Source organism: Stegodyphus dumicola, chromosome 7 (assembly GCF_044657685.1).
Source record: "Stegodyphus dumicola isolate Sdum_Otavi_A_Nest chromosome 7, ASM4465768v1".
NCBI classification, from domain to species: Eukaryota; Metazoa; Arthropoda; class Arachnida; order Araneae; family Eresidae; genus Stegodyphus; species Stegodyphus dumicola.
Window position 1 is genome coordinate 164,937,966 of NC_140774.1, and position 25,361 is coordinate 164,963,326.

The window sequence follows — 25,361 nt, forward strand, 5'->3', positions numbered from 1 at the left end:
CTTCAAAACAATGGTTATTATTTCTTCTGTATTGATATTTACTCTAATTATATGTTTTTACTGTGATCGCGTTGCTAGTTATCAATGCCCCCCCCACGGCGCTGTAGCCAGCCAAATCGAGTGCCGGCCACCAGTGACCCCCCACGGCAGTCAACGCGTTAATTAATTATCAATGAGTTTGGATATTCCAAATAAATCTTAATAAGTAACAGTTTAGCCATTTCATTAAAAAGTTAATTCTTAGGTGAATAAGTTCACTAATTCTGACCTAAAACCATAATGGCCACATTAACAAAAAAGGAAAAAGCTTCTTTACAATATTTTTTGTATTTTTTAGGAAATAAGTTATTTAAAAGTTATGCAATGTCTCAGACTTATGATTTCAAAAAATTCAGTTTGAAAAACTATCTGTTGTTGAACACTGTTTGGGGAGACAGTATTTCAAATAGTATGGAATTATTAAAAAAAAAATTGCTGATACAGGACTTCAAAAAAATACTGCAATATGAACACACTCATAAATATCAATAAAATTGAAGTTACCTAATTCTAGAAAATGATATATGAAAAACATAAAATGAAAAGTTGATCGGAGCGATGGAAAATGCATAGAAATAAATTTCACCTTGAAAGTTAATTTAATTTCTCTCCACTGAAACCAACACCAAAACTCCACAAGAATATAAAACAAAATAATGATTAAATGAATGTTTCATTTGAAATGAAATTTAAATCTGATGAGAGAATTTTTTTTTTCATGTCATTCTCATGGAATTTACTCATAATATAAAAATACAATTTTGAATAATCTACAAAGCTGTTTATTGTTTAATGGTTTATGAATGTCTTCAAGTGTCAAAACAGTTTAAAGCATACTAAAGTGAAAAAAATCCATATTATTACGCCTTTTGTTTCATTATATATTCTCATTGCATAACAACCAGTTTTAATAATATAGTTACATTTAATGTATTAATAATTAATATTAGCAATGCACACAAATGTATTTGCTACATCGCTAAAATTTTAAGAACATAAAATATATCTCAAATTTGCGCGAATAGAAATAAAAAATTTAGAAAAAGAAGTACTTCGATTACATAACAGCACAATTTTGAAAAATGTAATAATATAGTTTTGCAGAATTCAATTTTTCTTGCCTTGTTTCTCGATCTCCTTCTCCACTATAATAAAGTAAAAGAAAATACAACGTTGAGTTTCTTTAGAATTAGAAAATAATGTGTCTAAAGTTTTTAAACTGACATCATCTCTTTCTAATAGTTCTTCAAATGCCCTATCATTCTGATCAATCGAAAGAAACCTATAAACAATATCTTTCATCCATTCTAATCTATAATCATTCATTCTGAAGAAAAACAGAGCTAGATCATTCGATTTTTCTAACAACTGGACACTGACAATGTAATTTCGTTCATTTTCTGCTTTACACCACACTCACTGTATTAGCGTTTCTCTGTTTCTATGGAAACCAAGCTTCATACAGATTTTGAAAAAAAAAAAAAAAAAAAGTAGTATTTTTAAGGATATATTATATTTTTCTATAATATTTTAATAATTAAATAGAATATAGAGAGCAATTAATTGAGAATATTAATGTTTGTCTAGAAATCCATGTTTCAAACATTTATCATTAATACTGTGCTGCGACTCAGCAGCAGCTGTAGACATCTCATCTTTTGCAGTTTTTCTGTTTATATCATTTCAGCTAACTGCAGACGAATTGGGGAAATAACGTAGGTGTAATTTTTTGAGTGAAATCCTTAGTATTTACTCTAATATAGTAATGAAAATCGATGTGTAGATTATTTTGAGTTTATTTTTTTAGCTGATATATAATATAACGGAACATTTAATCCAGAAACTAAGTAAAATTTAACATCATCAGGGCTGTTTTCTGGATTTCTTTGTAAAATTCTTTTGTTTTTGTTTCTTTGTTAGTAAAATCGACATTATGGTATTTAATCCTGACTTCTGAAAATTAACTTTTATGTTCATATATTTAAAATGTAAAATTATTTTATAGGAATATAAATAAGTGAATTAATTGTATTGAATATTTAAAATGGAAGACAGTCATACCAGTACAGATTCTCACAAAGACATTTTAACAGATAGTGCTGATAACGGATCAGGCTCTTCAGATACAAATAAATTTGATTTAAAAGGTTTCACAGAAGCCTTATCTGATGATAAAATAAACGCTTCATCTGCAAAAACTGAAATCGAAGATGAAGATGATGATGAAGAATATAGTGATGCTAAGGATATATCTGAAGCTGATGAAGTGCTTGAACTTGATGAAGAAGCTATGACTGAATGTCATAAAGACCTGTCGGATGATAAACTTGAGGTATTCAATGTTTTCCATGTTGCATTCTAAACATAAATGTAAATTTTTTAATTTCAAAAAATTTGACATGTTTAATGAAATATTTAGTTAAATTTTAAATGTTTTTTAATGAACTAAAAACTCTTTTTTTATTTGAAACTGTGCTGCTGAAGAAATGGCTGTAGTACAATTTAGAATAATCTGCCTAACATGTGTGTATCTATCTGTATGTTTTGTATTAGCTGTATGTGTGTATGTATTATCTGCATGTGTATATGTATGTATGTATTATATATATGTTTTGTTGTTTGTTATATTATCTGTAAATTTGTATAAAGCACTTCAAACAACAATAACAAAAAGTTTTCCTGCCTTTTAAATCCCTGATTTTTTTTTTTTTTTTTTTTTTCCTTCAAGTTGTTGTGTTGATTTCCAAAAGTAAAAAACTTTCTTGAAATCCCTACTGAAGATGATCTTGCTTTGCTTAACATTTCAGGGATATTCCTAAAATTATTCAGTTCCTAAAAATATCTCAGACAAGCTGGTGATATTGAAAATATTTTATGACTTGAAAAGCATGATCAGTAACATAAATCTATTTAAATCTTTGGCCTATAAATTATACACATGTGCTGAACAACGTTAGATGTAAACTGAAAATTGCTTTCTAATTCTTTACTCTTTTTTGTCATATTTGCTATATTGTCAATTACAAAACTACAAATTTTACATTTCCAGCTTTTTTAATAGCATTAACAGATAGAATGAGCAAGTTTTCACTTGTAATTGGTGTTAATGATGTAGCAATGATTTCCATTCATCTATTGTATAAACACATACACAAATTATTGGTTTATTATGGATATTAGACGCATCTGGGATCATACGTACTATTTTTGCTGTGTTCATCCTCTGGGTGTGACAGTAAACTTTTCTGAGGTTCTTAACCTGTTATATCCGAAGAGCTGTAATCTTCTTTTCTCTGATCCTTATCATTTGCTTTTTCCTTGTAGAAAATAATAAATTCATGTAATATTTAAGCTTATTGAACTTTAATTTATTTCTCTTCAACAAAACCAGTTTGATATTTTGCTCCATAAATTTTATGTCTCATTTAGTTCAAGAATATAAATGTTTGTGCTTTACATTTGATGCTTATCATAGTTCCCTTTTGTGCTTGTAGATCCATCTTTCTATGTTTTTCTCATCTTTTATGAACTTATGCTTTGGATTCAGATCTTTTAGATAAGTAATGTTTGTCTTGACTCTTTTGTATAGTTCATAAGGTGTTAATTTTTGTCCTTTTTGTGAATGCTTTTGTTTACACGAACAGCCACTTAGCACTTTGACTCCAATGTTATTGGTAATTCTGCATTAATCAGCATAGCTCTAGAATTCTCTATGATAGTACAATTAAAATGTTCAGATTTTCCATTGCTCTCTGTAAAGGTACTTACATATTATCATAGCCACCGTAGTGCAAGTCACCAAATTTTCAGAATGGGCAAAACTCCAGCAACCACACATGCTAAAGAACTGCACAAGCAGATAATCTGACTGATCAAGTGACAAATACAGATTCCATTTCAATACATTATGAAGATAAATTTTCCCAAATAAATTCAATAGCTGTCTCAGATACTTGCATTCAGAATAATTATGCATATTTGGACTTGCATTCCTATAATAAAAATAAGGAGATTCAGACAGATATAATTGACAGAAAAGATAAAATTTCACAAATACTTATCCCAGTAAGGGAAGTTTCTTTGACAGAAGACGCCAGAAAAGTTCCGTTTAAGAATAATTTTTCTGTGATTGGTAATTCTTCTAAACATCATTTAGATAATGTTATCATTGTCTCCTCATCACAACCAGTCAATACTTTGGCTGAATTTCAATCTAAGTTAGCTAAAATTAATGTATCAAATACAGGAATCCACATTATGAATATGTGTTTTAACTCCTTCAAAGGATCTTCTGATAGGTTGTGATACACAGGAGCACCAAGAGCAGCTTAAACAATTTATATCATACTAATTCAGAAGTCAAACAACAAAAATCAGTGTTATATTTACAAAATTTTCACAGGACTAGTTTTGATGGTTTTACCGAACCACCATCTTCACAGCTTTGCTCATTTGCGGTTTTGCAGCTGAAGATGGTGGTTCGGTAAAACCATCGAAACTAGTCCTGTGAAAATTTTGTAAATATAATGCTGATTTTTGTTGTTTGACTTCTGAATTAGTATTTATTCGGCGTGTTATTGTGTCTTAATTTATATCATCTTCTTCAGATGCCAATATTTTGGCATGTGTACCCAGATCGCATATGGATAGAATTATTGGTGAATCTTTAAATTATGGTAACTTAGGCGATTTTTTGGCAAAACTTTGGTGACCAACCCTGCTACAGCAACCTGCTAGTTTTTTTCAGATGCCAGTAAAGGCATGTCTTTTTTTTTTTTTTTTTTTTTTTAATACTCAAAATTTATTCCAGCAATCTGCTAGCCAAATTACGCTTATGCTAGAACTTTTATGCAGCAAAAGTGCTTAATCATGACGAAGATTAGGTGCGAAACTGGGAGAAAGTGTAGAATTGCCCACTGTTTGCCGCGTTTTTAAGAATTGCATATACACGGTATCCATGTACACGTCGACCTATTTTCACTTAAAAGAACATCCCAGAATTGCACAAAAATGGCATTGCGCACACTCTTGACTTTATACATATACACATCGACCTATTTTCACTTAAAAAGTCAAAGAAAATTGACAAAAATCCAATTCTTCTTACTCTTGTAAAAAGCGCCAAACAAATAAGTAGGCGATTTTGCACTTTAGCAGCGAAATTGTTTCTAAGTGCATATTAGCTAAAATCCCCATTGGAATTTTCTGGAAAATGTCACATTACATGTCTCATGATCTGTCATTTCTCTGAGACAGAATAATCTGTGATTCGAACTGTGTACTTCTCAGATTATTGCTAAAGTCCTAGCTAGTAACCTTTATCGCCTTACCGAAATGTCACCAAACTACCTGTTACCATATTCTAAAGATTAGCCGAATTATTTTATTTTGAATTCTAATTAATGTAACTGAGGCTACTATAGAAGTTGCTTTTAAGGCGCTCTTGCCGAGTGATACTAATTTAAATTAAAATTTTGTCACAAGTTTTAAATGCACAGACAATAGTAAGAATTTCATTCTACAAATAAACAAGCAGTCTTTGACATTACTGGGATATAAGGGTCGCATTTATGTCGGATTCCATTCTTGTAGTTTTCGTAAATATATTCAAATTTTAAGATGCTATGGTTGCCAGGCTTTTGGCCACCATATTCGAAATTGTACAAATTCTTTATTTTGCTCTTACTGCATTCATGCACATGATAATTTAGTTCCGAACTGTACAGAGGGTCCATCTTGTATTAACTGTTTAAGATCAAATTTAGAAACGTATACACAGTACTACATTTGTTCAACTTCTAATTCTTATGCTTGCCCTGTTTTTAAAGAAGAGTTATGGGTAAAAGTATAGTTTAGGTTACTCTTTGGCGAAACTTGGCGATTTTGTGCAATTCTTTGACTCGTTATTTTGGCTTGTGAAGCAGCGATTTTTGCGCCAAAAATCGGTGCTACACAAAGCCAAAATAACAAGACAAACAATTGCACAAACTCGGTATCCATGTACACATCGACTTATATTCACTTCAAAAAAAAAACCCACGAATTGAACAAAAATGGCATTGTGTACTCCTTTGATTTTATCCATGTACACGTCGAACTATTTTCACTTAAAAAAAAAAAAATCCCCGAATTGCACAAAAATGGCATTGCACACTCTTTTAACTTTATCCATGTACACATTGACCTATTTTCACTTTAAAAATCACAGAATTGCACAAACTTGCATTGCGCACTCCCTTTACTTTGTCCATGTACACATTGATATATTTTCACTTAAAAAGTCAAAGGAGCACCAAAGTCTACAATATGGCAAACAAAAAATACATAATCTCAATAAAATACATTTTAAACCAAACAATAAAATAACATAAAAAAGGGAAAACATGTTATACATTTAAGCACTACCAAAAGCAAATATTTACTTACCATGATTTTCGAGTTCACTTCGTACACCCAGAGCCACGCAAAAATCAAAATATCAATCATACTCAAATGACTTTTTTCAAACTAGGTACTCTTTCTGATCGAGCACTTTACATAGTGACCATCTGAGCCTTTCTTCCTACAAACCCATTCAAATCCATCTAAACGGTTTTAACACACACCACAAAAACGCTTACAAAACATCCCATGATTCAAAATTTCCCAGAATCATGCACCTGATTACATCACAATAGGGTTTCCATAACATTCAACTACTCAGGCTACCATAAATGAAATAACACCTTGGCGATAAATCAAACAACAACTTCGCCATAATAAAAGGGGTACCTTAAAGTCTACTCTACCCAGAGTTATGTTCTCAGTTAAAGGCTATGTCTTAAAATAGCAAACTAAATGTTATTGCTATATTATTTGTTTGTTTTTCTTTTCTTAGTTTTTGAGAATAATTGTATTTCAAACCGGAATATGTTAATTAGGAGAGCATTTCATTCTATAATTAAGATAAATTTTTGCCTAGATAGAATTAATTTAGATAGCTAAGAATCATTATAAAAAGATAATGTTCTTTGAATTAAATTTTACTGCTCTGTTTTTCGTATTAACTATGAATAATGAATTTTGGTAATTTGTTAATTGTTTATTATTGTTTTGGTTTTTAGACTTGAGAATTTATGAAAAATGAATTTAAATAGTGACCACATTTTTCATGTAATTATGATCTAATTGCTTTGACCTGGGATTCAATTGTGCGGCCGTTCCCAACTAGCTAAGAACAAAATAAGATTTGGAACAAAATATGAATTCAAGACTTCATGATTTTAAGAGGTTTCTAATAACTTTCAAACTTATATTTATATGTATATATATATGGTTGATGGCAGCAGTTGTAACTGCTTAGCTCTCGTATGCAAATTTTGATTATGTAATATATCATTTGTACATATGTTGCACAAAGTGCAAAGATGTCATTGATACATATTCTTTAATTTTTGAAACAATTTACTTTGGCTGATGCAAAATAAGCGTCGCTGATCTGGCAATCCACCTAGTTATGGTGGCCGCTGGTTGTACAAGTAGATTTTACCTCCGCTGACAGGTATTAATTCCGATTGGTTTCACCTTAGGACGGAGGCCTGGTCGGCGGCGAACGAACAAACGGACATGCTAAATTATTGGTATTGCATTGCCATGGGTTAACCAACATGTTTGTGCTAATTTGGGGATTTTGTGCGTACTTTATACTTTCGTCATTATATATGACATCTTGAACTTGCTTAATTATTTACTGCTATGGGAAAAATAATAAGAAATATCTTTTGTGAATATTTCCATATTTGATGGTGTTACTTTGACTCAATGACTAACTAGCACATAATGTGAAAGAGTTCAGATATGTACCATGATAAATACTCATGGTGTATCCTTTTTTTTTTTTAGCAGTGACTGTAAGCAATTCTTAGTATCTATCATAATAGTACAATTATTACTTCCATTGACAATGAGATTACGTATTGTAACTTTTTCCCTCATGAAAAGATCCTTTATAGTTTGATAAAGCTCTTATGAAGTACCATTTTTGATGCACACAGTGTCAAATAATACATTTATACCATCAAGATTTTTAATATCAAAACGTCTAACCACAACAACTAGAACTTGTGATACACATGTATGTGTGTTTTCATCTATTATCAATGAAAACTTGTTTCTGCATATGTTAAAAATGCATATTTTTGCATCTTGCATAAGACGAGACATTTTAATTGTCTTCGTTTGACTTTTTTTTCCAATATTGCTATCAAACAAATGCTTTTTTATATGCTTCTACAAGACGATTAAGCAGCACAAGCAGAATATTATACTCAATAATGAATGTAGCAGTTGTTAACTCTGTTAGTTTTTTTTCTCCTTAGGTTTATTTTATATGAAGAACATATGTAATGTTGAACTTGTCTTAGCTATATTTACACTTTTTTATGCTTAATGTTTTGTGTGTGTGCACTAATAACATCAGTTGACTGACATTTTTTAATTTCATTTCACAGCAAAAAGAATAAGACATACTTTTTTCATTACTGTCTTTATCAACCAATCCTGTAATTCTGAATTTTCTAACCATTCATATATAAAATTTTGAGTATGTCACTGTTTACTCATCTTTCTGTATGGGGAACAAGTTTCCAATATTATGGATATGGCTAGTAAGTAATTATCTTATTTACAAATGTTTTATAAAATAAAAAACACTAATTCATTAACATAAAACAGAATAGTGATCTGAACACTTTAAATACACTTTATTATATGACTGCACATAGTGCACACGTAAATATAAAATTGTATCAAATGTTACAATAATCTCACAAATGATCAGGAAACATTGTACGCTAAGTATTGCTTTCCGATTGCTGAGTAGGCTGTTCACATAACATGTTAGCAACACAAACCAAACCAGTGGGATAGAACCCTGTGAAAATTTTGAAATCCTCTTACATTTGCATTATTATTAACTAGCATTTGAAGTATTACAAATTATAATCTGTATTGCTAGAATATGCAATTAAGGAAATTATAAACCTTTATTAAATTTTATTGTATTTACAAGAAATAAGTTTTGACTTAAAAATTACTGAAAAAAACCCAGTTTAAAAGTTATATCTGTGAAAAATCTTATCAACCCAGATGATGATAAATATTAGCTGTATTAGCTGTATGTATTATATGTATGCTTTGTTGTGTGTTATATTATATGTAAGGTTGTACGAAGCACTTTAAACAACAACAAAAAAAAGTTTTCTTGCCTCTTCAGTTCCGTTTTCTTTTCCTCCAAGTTGTTGTATTGATTTCCAAAATTAAACAACTACTGAAGATGATCTTGCTTTGCTTAACATTTCAGTGACATCTAGTTCTTTTCCTCCTGTACATTTTTTTAAAGAGCTATTGATTTCTGTTGCATAAGTATGGTCAATTCAAGAATGAATCTACAGGAAGGTGGTACATGAAAAATGAATTTCTGTGTACTGTTTAACAAAACAGTTTCTGCATATATAATTTGCAAGCAGTTTCTGTATATATATACATATATATATATGTGTATGTCATATTTTCTAAGCACAGTCACAATGGCTGGAACTCTGAACAGCTTTTAATGTCCGTCATGGCTGTGGTTAAGGCATATACATGAAGATAATAAAACATGAAGAAATTTCCAGTCTTTATTTTCACACATATCCAATTAATTTGGCAGACACTTATTTAATCATAATTAAATATAAATTTCTACGTACATTGATTCTAAGAAATTAAGACACAGACTGTTTAGACGGAGAAGCAAAGTAAGGAGTTATTAGCAAGGTGGAAGCTAGAAAAAAAGTGATGCAATTACCTATGATTGGTTAGTTATTGGTTTTGGTTACCCTTTTCAAACAGCGTTAGATAATGTCAAAAAATCTCGAATTTGGCAGAACAGATGAATTTAGGAGGAGATCACCAAATTTAGAATGCTAATTTTTAGGTCCCTATTGTTTTTGTAAAGCAGTTATTGCATTTCGTTTTATCTTACACACATATATATATATGTATGGATATAAACAGGCCTGGGAGCCCTGATTTAAGTACTAGATTTGAATATTTTTTGTTATTGTTGCATTCATCATTTTTCCGTACCTTCTTTGCATTCCTTTCGATTTCTATTTGCTCATATAAGGGAATACCATCAGTTAGTTTTCTGATAAATACTGATGGTATATCCTTTTTTTTTAGCAGTGACTGTAACCTACTCTTAGTACCCATCATGATAATGCAATTATCACTTCCATTGACAATGAGATTACTTATTGTAACTTTTTCCCTCATGAAAAGATCCTTTATAGCTTGATAAAGCTCTTGTGAAGTACCATTTTTGATACACACAGTGTCAAATAATACATCTACACCACCAAGATTTTTAATATCAAAACATCTAACCACATATATAACAAGTCAAATTTATCATATTATATGCCATATTTTTTCCTTTTCTTGGTAATATTAACAAATTATTACATAAAAAAGATTTAATAAAGTAAGCAATGTTTTATCTTTTGAAAATTTGTTACCAGCGATGACAACTTTACTCTGCTACCAATTTGTTGAATCTAAACTTCTAAAAGAAACACTTAGAACAAGGTTGTTAAAGAACATTTCGCATAGCCAGAACATCTTAAAATCGAAACATTCTCAACTAATCCATGGAACTCAAGCTGCCAAAGAACAAATTGCTCTTCATTTGCTTCATTCGATTTTGAGATGTCCTGGCTATGGGGAATGTTCTTTAATAACGTTGTTTTAAGTGTTTCTGTTAGAAATTTAAATTCAACAAATTGGTAGCAGACTAAAGTTGTCATCTCTGGTAACAAATTTTTAAAAGAATTGCTGAATTTATTAAATCTTTTTTATGTAATAATTTGTTAATATTAACAAGAAAAGAAAAAAATATGGCATATAATATGATAAATTTAACTCATGCTGAAAAATTAACTGATGATATTACCTGATATGAGAAACAGAATCAAAAGTGAATTAGGAGGAGAAGTACCATAGAAGCAAATAAACTACAAAAATAAACAAAAGTGATCATGATAACTATAATACTCGAATGAAAACTTGGCAGATATGGGATAATAATAATAACGCAATAGCAAGATTTTTGTTGTTTGACTTCTAAATTAGTATTTGTTTAGCACGTTATTTTTACCTAAAATACCATTAAGTTTACTATTAATTTTTCTAAATTTCTTTCCTCCTAGAAATTAAAAGAAGAAGCTGTGATTTTGAAAAATAATGGTAATGAATGTTTTAAGAAATCAGATTATGAAGAAGCAATCAAATTGTACACAACAGCTTTGAACACATGCCCTCTTAAATATCAGTCAGAGCGTTCCATTTTGTATGCTAACCGAGCTGCTGCTAAAATAAACTTAGTAAGTATAGTTTTAAAACAATTAGCTTTTAAATTTTTTATGAAAATTATGAATATGTGTATTTGATAAAAATATATCATTTATATTTATTTGAATATTATGTTGTTGAGCTGTTTTGTATTTATATGGAGCATAAAACATGAAAATTCATCAATATTTTTACTGTGCTTTGAACTTTGGATCTTTTGATTATTGGTGGTACACAGTTACTCGATAACTGCACACAGTGAGAAAGGCAAAAATTTCTTATGTATGTAATCTTATTAACCCATATGTACAGGATTATTAAAAAAGACAGTGAAATTTTTTTATACTATGGTATAAAATAGCTGTTTTTGACAGAAAAAGCACTAAGGCGTTTCTGAGCAGGAGAAATATCAAGTTTTACTTACTTTGTGAAGGTTTAAAATTGCTTGTTGATCAGTATGATTGTTAGTTGTACTAGCTTTTATATTATTGAGTCCAGGCTCAGATCCTCAAGAAGACATGCATATTTGTAAGTATATAATCGCTTTACAACATGGAACTGCTTAAATCGCTGTGTGCATGTGGCAACCAACAATTGAACTTGTACATCAAGTTTATGCGATGAATAGCATGACTAATGGATATAGCACTAACGTCTGTCTCCTTAGCAAACTCTCAAATGGTTGCATACTGATCTTCTTCCACAAATTCTCACAGGCGGGCCTCATCAACATCAGTAGGCCTGCTAGATCACTCTGCTTCTTGAATGTCATAGTCCTTGTTTTTGAACTTTGGGTACCTAACCTTCACAATGTCATTCACCACCTAAATTCACAAAAATAAGAGTAAAAAATGTCCTTTGTCGTGCAGGACTGTCAGTGGCATTTCTGGCGACAAACCCATTCAAAGGCATCTGAACAATCTTTTCATTCTACCATGTGCATATCCTTCATATAAATAGTACACTTATAATGACTACTAAGTAAAAACCTTCATTTGCACACCAGTCAATTAATGCTTTTTCCCCCTTTCGTTCCAAATCATACAGAAACTTCAGATTAATCTCACCATTTTACTGTGTACAGCACAAAATAAGCAACGTACTTCTTCATTGACATCCTCGTCAGTCAAATTCACCACAATTATGCAACCAATCATGTCATAATAGGGTTTCCATAACATGCAATTACTTGGGTTACCTTAAATGAAACAACAATTTTGGCGATAATGAAACTATAACTTGGTGATAAACCCAAGGGGCTCTCTAAAATACAGACTAACCAACCAACTTTCTCAGATGAAAAGGTTATACCAGGAAAATATGGAAATAAGATTTTAGAACGAAAATTTTGTGAATAGTTTGAACTTTCAAGAACATTTGGAAAGTACTAACTTGTAAACACATTATATGGTTTTTTACCGACCTACAAAATATAGTTGGATGAAATTTGTTATAAGATAGTAACTAAATATATTTACAGGGCTTAAGTTAAGTATTATATATAAATATACTTGTCTAATTTATATTTTACTATAATGATATATAAATGTGTATATTCATAGTAAACGAAAAAGGGATTTCATAATTTAAAATTGAGACATAACATATTTATGGGACTTGCATGAAATATATAATTATTAGTATAAATATTGTATTTTTTATCTAATTTATATTTTACTGTAATGGTATATCAATATGTGCTTACACTGAAAGCTTAGAAAAAAATCTTGCTATTTATTAAAGTTACTTTAATATTTTTATTTTAGGAAAAAAATGAAGAGGCTATTTTAGATTGCAATAAAGGTATGTATTTTCTCTGAGTGTGTTTAAATAATATTTTTTTTTTTCCAGACTTGAATATTGTGCCTTTAAACTGTGCAGCTCTTCAGATTTGTTTCAACAAATATATTGCTTTTTTTAATGTTAGTGATGCTTATTATGACATGCACAATTTTCTGTATCACAGTATCAGTGGTAAGCTGTGAAAATTTTAACAAAGTAACTTTGTCTAATAAAAAGTAAAATTAAATGTTTAATTAAATGTTTTATGTTTTACCAAAAAGGTACAAATAACAAACATTTTAAAATTTATAAAAATAAAAATCATAAAATGTTACAGAATTTAAATAAAATAACAAGTAAATTTAATTATGGAGCATATTTATGCATGAAGACATTGCACATTATTTTTTTCTTTTACATTAGTTGGTGTTCTAAAAGGTTCTAAAACTGAGCGGTGATTTATTAAAAAATTGTTTACACTAAATTCAGGATTAAATTCTCTTAAATATTTGCTATTTTAGGATATTACCATTAAATCTGAAATATACTGCATAGTCAATAAAGATCTTATTGATGGAATATTGTTTATTAAAAGCTTGTTCAGACTAATATGAAAGAAATATTAATACATCATGCGCATGAAGCGACTAATGTTGTAGATTTTAGAGTAGGGTTTCTTAGTCGGGGGGGGGGGAATTTCATAGTTTCAGGCGTGAATGAGGTCAGTCTTTTATTTACCTGTTAAGTATTAAGTTCATGAGTATAAAAAATTGCTTTTTTTTAAGCTTTTGCCATTTATCAATATTTTCTGTATCTTTTTTTGTTAAATTTATAAAACTCATTAAAAATAATTTAAATTAATATATATGTATTTTTCAAATTTTGAAAAACAAGGAATGGGAATCATGGTCTAGCAATGGTGAAAGGGGTACATGGAACAAAAAAGGTTAAGAGTCACTGTTTTAGAGGAAGTATATTTTGCAATAAGCTGCAGTTTCTCTAATATAAATGTATTGCAACTTAAGCTACTGAGTTGATGGTTCGGTACAAGATTAGTAAAAACTTGATTTACATTTCTGGCTCGATGGAAAAAGGACTGTGCTTTCTTGCAGGAGATCTTAGCATATTTGCTGGAATATGCTCCAACAGACATATATATGTTCCAGCATAGTGTAGTATTTGCCCATTTTTGATAAGATGTAATGAACAAACTGTCATTTTTGATAAAATGTGAGGAACAATTGGATGTCAATTTTCCAAATCACTGGATTGACGAAGTAATTTTATACCTAGGCTCTCACGATCATGTGGTCTGTTGTATTGTAGTTTCTTTTCTCTTATCTAAAGGTAGATGATATATGAGACTCTCCTTAAATGTATTTAAGAACTTATCATAATTTTGGTCAGTGCTGCGGCTGTGTGTGATGTGTCCCATTTCGTAAATTTTGCCAGTACTTTTATTGCCATTCTTTGTCAATGGTTGTTGTTTCAAGCAATTATTAGAACTATTCGCAATTAAAATTATTTTTTCATCATCTGTGTCATTCTTGTGTAAACATGTGTCATCTCTTTGAATACATTATCAAACACACTCTAGTGCTCTTATGCTTCATTTTTGGCATGAATTATGTGACTAATAAAAAGGTGTTATTTTGGTGTTCTACTATTTTTTTTTTAATTTGCCTCATCAATTTAAATATAGCATGCATATAAATATATATTTATACAGCTCAAAGTTAAAGGAAATTTAGATTGACATTTTAATCAAATCCTTAGTATATTTTAGGACATTATTTGATTTGACATCTCATTTTTAAAGCATAGATATTCTGCAAATTCTTACAGTTGCTTAGCTGGAAATGGAAGTGAATTTTGCTTTCAAGTGAGGAAACATTTTAAGAAGCTTCTAACAGAAAGAGGGGAGAATAAGACTCTTATTTTGCTTCCTCATTATTACTCCTTGAGATAATTCTTAATCATTTGAGAAAATTAAGATTAAAATAAATAATTGAATAAGAAATGCATGAATACTCTAGAAAAATCTAATTCATCGACTGAAGGGTTATTTTTTAATAATTTCCATTACGATGAAACCCAGTCATGTTGACCACTTTTCATATAGACCAATGTTTCGGAGAATGTTAATAAAGACCTTTATTGAACATTACAACTCTAACTTCTTCAAATTAAAAAACAAAATTACCTAGACCTGTAAGGAGTCATCTTAGAGGACATTTACTTTACATTGCTTATATGTCCCAGAACTACAGGCCTGCAAAATTGTTGTTTCGACAAAAGTTTAAGGATTAGAAAAGTTGTCTTATGCTAGTAAAAATTGAGTAATGATTTTTAGATAATAATTCTCTTATATTTGCGTGAGAGAAGATGCATGTTTTTCTTTTTTTATAATTTGAAATACTAGGAAATATGGAAAATGCATTTAAATGAAAACAGTTAAGAGCACAGATTCCTGTGTTTCGTCTGTTTGTTGATGATAGATTCTCAGCTATTCATTCAAGTAGCATGCTTGGAGAAAAGTACCTAAACTCTCATTTTGAAAAATTATTTAAAATTTGATCTCTTTGAGCATGTGTTTATATCAAGTGTAATGAATATGTATTATGTAAAAGGATATCTGTGGACCTTTGGGGCAACTAATCCACCATAAAAGCTCCAGCACAAGATTTTTTTTATAGGTATAATTTTACAATTGCAGCTAGAATAGCTTTGAAGTGATTTTCTTGACTTTTGTGCTTTCGTCACATAAATTTAATGAGATGGGACTCCAGATGTTCATATTTTGCAAATATGTTTTAGTATCTTTGTTAGAAACTTTAACTATAAAGCAGTCTTCTGTTTACCGCATGTACCTTTGAATATTTAGTTTTAGATTAAAATGCTTCAAATTTGTTTTTTCTTCATGCAAAAACAAGATCTTTATTTCAATCATTTTATTGGGTTCTTCTGTTCAGCCTTTGGTCAAGTATTTTGAGCAAACTGATATCATGTCCTGTAACCAACAATAAATGTAAAATGCTCAAAAAGGGAATTTTTGACCTTGAAACCAGTTTGTGTTGCTAGTGTTTTTCATTCTTAGACATTATTTAAATGTACAATGCCCAATGCCATATAAATTTGTTGTAAAATTTCATTTCATGATTGCTTTCATAATTGAAAGTTTCATTGCATGATTGCTTCTTGAATGGTAATTTTTTTAACAGTATCTTTTTCAGGAAATGGCAAACCGAAAACAGGTAACATATTTATTGATGAAATACAATATAGAAAGACAGATGGAATATCACTATAACCAATAATTGAACATGAAAAGCTATCTCATGAAAGATGAGGTACACATGAAGAAAACACATGGAAAAAAGGGGTTGCCATATTAGACATTATTAAAGTTATTGTTGCAGGCATTTTATCAATTTTGCCCAAAGATCCACAAATACCAGCTTATAATTATTTACTATTATATGAATTGTTTAGTAAAATACATTTTCTATTCTCCAGCTCTTGAACTAAATCCCAGTTATTTAAAAGCACTTCTACGGCGGGCATCACTCTATCGTAAGATGGACAAGTTGGATAATAGTCTTGAAGATTATCAGAAAGTTTTGGAACTTGATCGTAATAATGTGGAAGCAAGGCAAGCATGTGCAGTAAGTTATCGTATTCCATTAGTTTTAATATATTTGCTTTATGCATTGTAATTATGATTTTTTTACGTAGTTTTATATTTTCTGTTTTTAATAGTGAAACTGTAATATGTTAAAAATGAGGTAAAATATTCTTGGTTGACATACTGAAACCACGTGTAAACATAAGTTAAAGTAGGAGCTTTTGTAGTCATTATTAAACACTTTTACTGATACATTGAGGTTTTTAATAGGAATAATAATAATAATTTAATTAGAAGTAGTTTTATGTGGTAAAACATGCATTTTTAAACATACTATTTATTTTTTGGTATTTTTGTCTTATACTAATGTGAAAGGAAATTGTCACCTCTGTAATTAATTGCCGAAGTAGTTTTTGAACTAAAAACCGATCCTACTAAACACCTTACATGAGCATTATAACTGATATAGTCACAATAGTTTTACACATTTTTAACTGCTTCTTGCACCATTTTATAGACAATCTACTCGAAAGTAAATAAACTTTAGTGCTGTTAGAAGTGCTAGCCCAGGAACCATAAAAACAATTTCTGACTTGAATGCCTTTCTTTTTCCGTTAACACATAACAATGCATTCCGAAATGCTTTCATTCAGTGATATATGGTTGCATTTCATAATCATTCCTGCATACTTTATCTGAGATAAAAGCCCTTTTTTGGAAGGAATAGTATTATGCCTCAGCATTACCATGAATTGTACCTGGTAGAGTTTCTGTAATATCAATACATAAGTACATATCAATACCCTTTAAAAATCATTATACGGAAGAAATAAGTGTAAGTGAGAAACTGTTTGCAAGAAATAAATATAAGCATATATTTGTTATATTTTACTTTTGTATGCTGCTCTTTTTTTATTATTATTTATTAATTTCTATCCATTTTCTGCTTAACAGTTTTTTTGATGCTACACAATTTGTGCTTGGCAATTTTCTTTCATTTCAAAAAAGTGCCATTACTCCTCTTCAAATGAATATAGTTGTACAAAATTTCTTTTTGCATATCATATCCCATAAAATAGATGTATGGTGTCATATAAATTAAAATATGTAAGATATAAGGAAAAAATAGTAGAAAGATTGTTATTTACATAAGTGCAAAGCAAGCCTAATTTCAGATACTTGAGGAAAATAATATTGTCCAAATTAAAACAAACAAAAAGTAGTTGAATATAGAAATTAGCTCAGGTAAAGATGAAAATATTGCTGACTGTGCTTTCTTTGGAATTTGGCCAATATTGTCAAAGGCATTGTTATTGCAATAAACACAGCAGAAGTTGTAACAAGTCACATGCAAGTTGGAATATGTGGTCAAACGAACTAAACTGGGACTCGTAACAACTTCTGCCACTTTGAATAGAAATGGAAAGGAGACTGACTACATTATTAACCAGATTCTTGTGCTAAAAGATTTCTAAAGCTTCTAGAAAATCCAGATTAAATGTCAAATTAGTGGAAGAAACGATTTTTGATTTCCAAAATTCAGTATTGTGACTTTTGCCCCAACTATGGTAAGCAGTTGAAGAACTTTTCTTCTTCAACTGCTTACCATTGTTGGGGCATTTGATTTTCTACACCAAATATGTTCCTGAGTACTAAAGATCTGCATGTTCATCTTATATGTGCAGAACTACACACACTATTCTATAAATGCCCCATGATTAATTTCTATAAATGCCCCATGAATGAAGGCTCAGTATCTTGTCTATTACAAACAAGAACTTGATTTTGTTGATATGTTTAAAGAAAATTATGAAACTATACTGTTTGAAACATTTGGAAAGGAGAGTTAAGTTTTAGTTAAACAAATGAATAAAATTGAAGTGCCCTAATTTGATGACTTAAAAGTAAAAGAGATGGAGTTCTTTAGTTTCATAAATCCAATATGATGGTAGAAGGTAAGTTCAACTTTAAATATAAATTGTATATTATCACCTAAAATATTTACTGAAGGAAAAATACAACAATATGGTTAATGGTGTGGCTTTCCATTTCCTTCCTGTCAGTATCATAGAAAACCTGTTTCAAGCCCCATCTCTTTTTGTTCAATCTCATATTCTAATTTTCAGGAATAAACTACAATAGTGCTTTGAGAATGTTCAATTTGTTCGAACAGAACTGAAATCGGTATAATTCTCATCATTATTTTTGCTAATTTTTATGTTGAACTACAGAAAAAGTCTGACTGTCTGGCATTAAAATAACCAGAATATTATTAAATCTTAGATTTTTGTTTATTATTATTTTTTTTAATTGAGCGAACGGGAGACATGTAAAGCCATCATAAACAATATATAGGACTGTGACATGGAAACCAGCCTGTAATATTGCAAATGTTAATACAATTACACAGCTGTCTTTCATATGTTGATTACACTACCCCATGCTATTATATTCATCATATTGTTTCAAGAATTCATCCTTGGAACTGGACATCCCTTATAAAAAGAGAAGTAAGGAGTTACTATGATACAGGAACATATGAGATATTCCAGAGCTTACTCAGGCATTTAATCTGCCTATTGTCAAATCCCAGAGTTTAAAATTATATTTAGTTTGCAGTGATTGGCAACAAAAATGTTTTCTTTAACTGTTTTTGGTCTGTGTTTTTTATAATAAATGTTTGTACTCGGAATCAATTAGTATTCGTGCTGATTTGGTTTTGTTATGAAATGATTCACATAAATGTGAATTTTTGTCCTTGATATGCTGGTAGTGTAATATGTTGATTGAAAAATCTTTTGAAAAGGGAATGCAATGAAAAGGGAATCATACTTACGGCTAATTTAGAAGTTTTGAGAAATCTAGAAAAACTGAGAGAGCAGCAGCTTTCATGAAAGCATGTAGTAAAATAAGAATTGATGGCCTTGAAAGATGTTAACATTTTCCAATAGGAATTAGAACTGAATGTTTTGAAATCAAAAATTGATCATTTAAAAATAACACTTACAAGCATTCTTGAAGCTCTGTCTGAAACAGAATTTGACACAGAATTCAAAAGTATGTTGTAACAAAGGACGATTGTAATTGAGAATTATTATGATAAAGCAATAAAGATTGAAATAAAAGTAAGGAGAATTACTGATAGTCAACAAACTGTAACTAGTATTCTAAATCTAACTCACAGTGAATCTGCTTGAGTTCTGTTGAAAATGCTGTTATTGAAAAAAGATCTTTTAAATTGTCTGAATTAAAGTTATGGAAATTAGATGGCAATGGTAAAAAGAGTATTTATGAAAGCAATTTTTTTTTTAAAGTGAAGTCTGATAAATTTCATTAGAAGTTGAGCTTGATAGGTTATTGGAAGTTTTCTGCCAGCTGGTGATAATTAAAGCAATTGATTGTTTAAAAAACTCATTTGGGTCATGTTAACTTACAAATAGAAATTTATACAGTCAAAAGTCATTAATCCGGACTCGTCAGGACTTCGGCGATTCCGGATTATAGATCATCAGTTTAAATCTCGTAAGATGGCATGCAGAAATTACAAAATTAAAAATATGAAACCGTAATTTATGAAATAAAGAACAATTATGATCTAAAGGGTATCAAAATTTACAAAAAGAAAAAGCTTAATATTTATTTGTTTACTTTATTAAACATTTCTTTCAATGCAAGTTGCTTCGTTTCATGTGATAATACTTTCTCTTAATTTCTATTAAATAGACATAATTTCTTGTTTAGTTACAATGTTCCGCTGCTCAAGTCCTATAATTGCTGTGTTGAAAATAACGACTAATTTGTCAATCGAAATGTTTTCGTTTTCAATAAACTCTGGGTCACTTTCTTCACTATCGGAAGCGAATTATAATGACGAGGAACTTGATTTAAATCATATCAAAGACCAAGTACATCGAGATGAAATACTACAGTTAGTAAGGAATTATAAGCCAAATAAAATAAAAACATCTGCCCTGAAGATAAGGATAGTGCTGACAGATCAACTTCCAATCCGCGGCGTGAAATTGATAAACAGATTTCGGATTTTGAAACATACTTTCGCTTTGTAGATACAAATTACATATTAGTAAATATATATTGGAAATTCTATTTGACATAATCGAAAGTTCAAGCTTACTTTTATGAAATTGCTCTAACAGTCTGCAAAAAATAATAAGCCGGATCCAATTCGAAGATTAAGGAACAACGCATTCTGCAACATTAACTGAATTAGATAATTTTAGCTTAGCTTATACCGTCCGTTACACATTAAACGCGCATGCACACAAACATATTCGCAGCCGTAAAGGTCTTAAAAGGTCTTACATGCACTCGTAAATGCCTGTGCGCATGAGTGAACGTGACTCATGCGTGAACGCTACGCATGCGCAGAAAGTTTGTAGCTTTGAGGTCCGGATTATGGGTGTCCGAATTAACGACTTTTGACTGTACTGAAGATTTATAGTGGAATTACTTTATCCTTTGAGATTGAATCTTACATGTCCAAGTATTTTCTTAGAGCTTGACAGCAAAACTCAAGTTTTGAACTTGGCAGCAAACTGAAAAAGAGACTTTAGAGTTTATTTACATTTTAGAAAATGGAAGTGGAATCAGAAGAGAGAAATAACTTGTCGATGACTGGTTTTGATTTGAAGGATGATTCATTAAATAAAAATTAATAGTAAACTAAATAAAAACAAAAATGTGTATTTAGCTACTTTGTTGACTACTACTGCATATGAAGATAAGCTCTGCATTTTTTGCGATGGTAAGCATGCACAAATTCCTTCAAAACATAAAAATGTCATATATTGGGCATCTAAACATTTTTAAAGACAAAATTTACTGTTTTCTATGTTTAAAGGTTGCACATCAAGCAGAAAATTCCTGAAATTTTTCAAATGTATTATTTGTAACAAGATGGCCAAAGCCTGTCTTTGACAAGTCAGCCATGTGATGCCACGCTTACTTTCCGTTATGCCCACTCGGGTTTTCTACCTCCAGAGCATAGTAGGTGCGGAGATGATCAGCATTCCCTTCTCCTGAGTTACATAAGGGGCATGTGGAGGAGCTGATGATGCTGTTTTTATGGAGACAACTCTGGATATAGTCATGGTCTGTGGTCAATTTGAAGATGGCCACAGCGAATTCTCGGGGTAGATGTTTGAGAATGGATCTTATTATTGCCGTTTTCCATCTTTTACTAACAGCAGCTGCCCTCCATGCATCATCCACTGTCTTCTCAAGAAGACAGTGGATGATGCTAATGTAATTTTACTGCATATGGATCTGCATGTTAGGGGGTGTGTAGGCTGAAGCATAGAGCATCCTTCCTTTGCAAGTCTGTTTGCTCGTTCATTTTCTGTGATTCTGCAGTACTCTGGGGCCCATAGTACATGAAAATCTGTTGCTTCCTGTAAATTGAGAATCTTTTCTGGTATTGCACTACAAGTTGTTCTTCAGGGGGAATAGGATAACCTTTAGGATTGCTTGTATTGCAGTCATTGAGTCTGATCGGAAGACTGCTTTTTGTTTGATGTGTAGGTAGTAAAAGAAATTTTCTGTCTCACTTATAACTAGTTGAACCTTCCAATTGAAGTTTATCATTGTTTCCAACAGGGAAAGCTTTTATGGCAAGGAGAATGTAAAAGTCGCATTGTTATCGCCAATAGCTGATCCATCTGTGTACATACAAATCCATTTAGGCTGAGGGTATTTTTTAGCAATTATTTCTAGTGCAACTGCTTTCAGGACTTATGGACAGATGTCTGCCTTTTGTTTATTTAAGCCAGGAGAGAGATCGAGAACGTATCTCAGATGTTTAAACACTGATCGTGTGTGTTCTAAAGAGCAGGCATTGCTCTGCTTCTAGGTTATAGTTCTGAAAGAGGGCTTGAGCCTGGGCCAGCAGTGTATTCTGAGACCTGAGTCTCTTTCTTGCAGGTGCATAATAGCATTCCCAAAAGTTCTTCAGTGCTTCATCATTGCCTTGTTTCACGGGCTATCAAGAGGTTTTATTTGTGCTTGCCATTCAAAGGAGGGGATTGGAGTGGATTTCATATCACAGCAGATTATTTTTAGAGACTTGAGTGGAGTCTAGTTTCTTTTTTAAGGCTTTGCTAGCTGTGGAAAATGCTTCCCATCTGTATTCCATCAGTGGCCTTATGTATGCCTTATAGGTGGTAGCAAGGACGTCCTGCGTCGCACCCGATTTGGTCCCTGTGAGTCTTTTCAGTATGCATTATACTCACGAGCATTTTCAGTATGCCCATGAGTATTTATGGCCCTAGTGGCTACTCATTGATGTGTTGAGCCCAGTCCATTCTGGAAACCATGGAAATATATTCCCAGGTATTTGGCTTTAGGCTCCCTAGCTATTAGCGAGCCATGATACTGAAGGTCTGTCTGATGGTTTTTTTTTTTTTTTTTTATTTTTGTTGACAAAGTGAAAAGCTGTGCTGTGGTCATGTCTTTGCTCAAAATCATGTTCTTTTATGTGCACCATAATTTAAGATGCTCAAGTGCCAGGTTTAACTTTTATTCCAGGATAGGTACATTTGTACTGGTGGCTCAAATTGTTACATCATCAATGTAGCACAGAATATCAATACCCGGGATCTTTTTCAATTCAGTTATCAAATTGTTTATCATGATTTTAAAGAGTATGCAGCTCAAGACAGTGGTGCACTCACTCACTCACTCACCTTGGGGAAGACTCCTCTTTTGTTGGTGATACCTTGAGGTCACATTGCAGTATCTAACTTTAAAAATCACTGGCAAGGAAGCCCTTAAGCCAGTTAAACATCTTACCATTTAAGCTTAGACCACTTAACTTATTCAGCATACATATGCATCCTGGAAATGTATGAAGCATGCCAGGATGGTGATTTTTTAATGAAATCCATCTTTTACATATTGTGTCAGTTTTATGACTTGGTCCATGGTGAACCTGTTTTTTCTGAAACTGGCCTGATATATGCTGATAGTATTTGTTTTGTTTAGAAAATCTTCTAATTGGTGTAATCGCTTACCATTCTGTCAGCCACATTACATAGTGCTGAGGTAAGGCTTATTCCGGCATCATATTTTGGTATGGTGTTAAAAATAAATGTTTGAACAAGCATGGTGCCTATGTTTACCATTTCCTTACTATTGTGTTTTTATTGTTGTATGTGGAATAAAGTTAATCTTTAAGAGAGTCTTTTTAATTGCCTTTGTTTACATCTTAAACTGGTAAGCCATTATACAGAAATAAGGTGTGTATTTAAAATCACAATGCCAAAATAATAAATAGTTATTTTTAAATGATAATAAGCTTTTATTAGTTAATAACACAAACTTAAATTTATTTCAGGTTTTACCTGCAGAAATAGCTGAAAGGAATGAAAAGTTAAAAAATGAAATGTTTGGTAAGTAATAATTTAGATTCCATTGCTTATCCAAAGGGGCAGTTTGCCCAGAAGGACTATTAATTCCGTTTTGGCATTTTGCGTTGATTCACTACAAGCATTGTTTCACTTTTCAAATTGCCACCAAATATTATCGCCCTGTATTATAGTTAAAGAAACTAAATAATGAAGAATCTGCTTAAATGTATGTATGTTTCTCGCATTGTAATAAAAAAACAACAGCACCTAGAGCCATCAAATTTTGAATAACATAATCGTCCTGCGAATATGGGCATCTGGAAGCCCAAATTTGGAATGTGTTTTATTATCGATTTCATATTTTCTAAAACTTTAACAAATTTTTTATTAACAAACTCAAAGATTTAAAATCGAGCAATGGCAATACTCTACAGGGTAAAAAAAATCCTTTTTATCTATAGTGCATGGAACTGTGTATTGGAAATTCTAAAGATATGCTCATTTAAAAATTATTTTGAAATATTGCTCTTGAACTGAATTTTATGGTTTAAGTGTGAAGAACATGATATTTAATAAATAAAGGTAATGCACAAAATGTTAAAAAAACACCCCTTTGGATGTAATTTAAAATCTGAAACCTTTCATTTTTATTTTTTGATATTTTAATTACACTGCCTATTTATTTTTGTAACGCTGTCAGTTTCTTTTATTCTTAGGTAAATTAAAAGATCTTGGAAATATTTGCTTAAGGCCATTTGGACTTTCAACTGACAATTTCAAGGTTGTGAAAGATCCAAATTCTGGTGGTTATAGTATCAACTTCCAAAATAATGGTACTTGAGATTCAAAAATTATTTGTATGATACAGTGTTTTTAATGGTATAAAAGAAAAATGCAGGTTGATTATTACTGCTGAAATTCACATTTTTTTGTTCATTCTGATAATATTAAAAATTGTGAAAATATTAATTACCAGTAGTATATGTTTAATATTGCTTTGAACAGTTACATAATTTTTATTTTTATTTATTTGTACATTCCATTAGTCCTTTTCTTCTTGGAAGTTTCACTACAGTTCTGAAAATGTTAATGTATTAATTTCTGAAATGTGTTATTTTTGTGAGTAATATGAAATAAATAGTTCAAAATGGTGGTTGTATTTCATATATAGGGGGCAC

General features: G+C 30.8%; 1 protein-coding gene across 2 annotated transcripts; it reads left to right on the forward strand.

The window, feature by feature from the left end:
• Nucleotides 1-1,654: 1,654 nt before the first annotated feature.
• Nucleotides 1,655-25,336, forward strand: LOC118190525 (tetratricopeptide repeat protein 1-like). Of its 2 annotated transcripts, XM_035361249.2 has the most exons (7): nucleotides 1,655-1,754; nucleotides 2,045-2,371; nucleotides 11,271-11,444; nucleotides 13,179-13,215; nucleotides 16,711-16,859; nucleotides 24,171-24,225; nucleotides 24,900-25,336. In XM_035361249.2, the coding sequence occupies exons 2-7, from the start codon at nucleotides 2,084-2,086 to the stop codon at nucleotides 25,022-25,024; spliced, it is 828 nt and encodes a 275-aa protein (XP_035217140.1). In that variant the 5' UTR covers nucleotides 1,655-1,754; nucleotides 2,045-2,083; the 3' UTR covers nucleotides 25,025-25,336. The 2 variants fall into 2 exon arrangements, with proteins under 2 accessions (XP_035217140.1, XP_035217139.1); XM_035361248.2 differs by having other exon boundaries at nucleotides 1,730-2,371.
• Nucleotides 25,337-25,361: the final 25 nt, after the last annotated feature.

What these genes read in the sequence shown, in the direction of transcription:
- LOC118190525 (XM_035361249.2), top strand. Translation starts at nt 2,084, where the DNA reads ATGGAAGACAGTCATACCAGTACAGATTCTCACAAAGACATTTTAACA. An exon ending in TGTCGGATGATAAACTTGAG is followed by an intron (nt 2,372 to 11,270) that starts GTATTCAATGTT and finishes CTTTCCTCCTAG; the next exon opens with AAATTAAAAGAAGAAGCTGT. An exon ending in AAGCAAGGCAAGCATGTGCA is followed by an intron (nt 16,860 to 24,170) that starts GTAAGTTATCGT and finishes AATTTATTTCAG; the next exon opens with GTTTTACCTGCAGAAATAGC.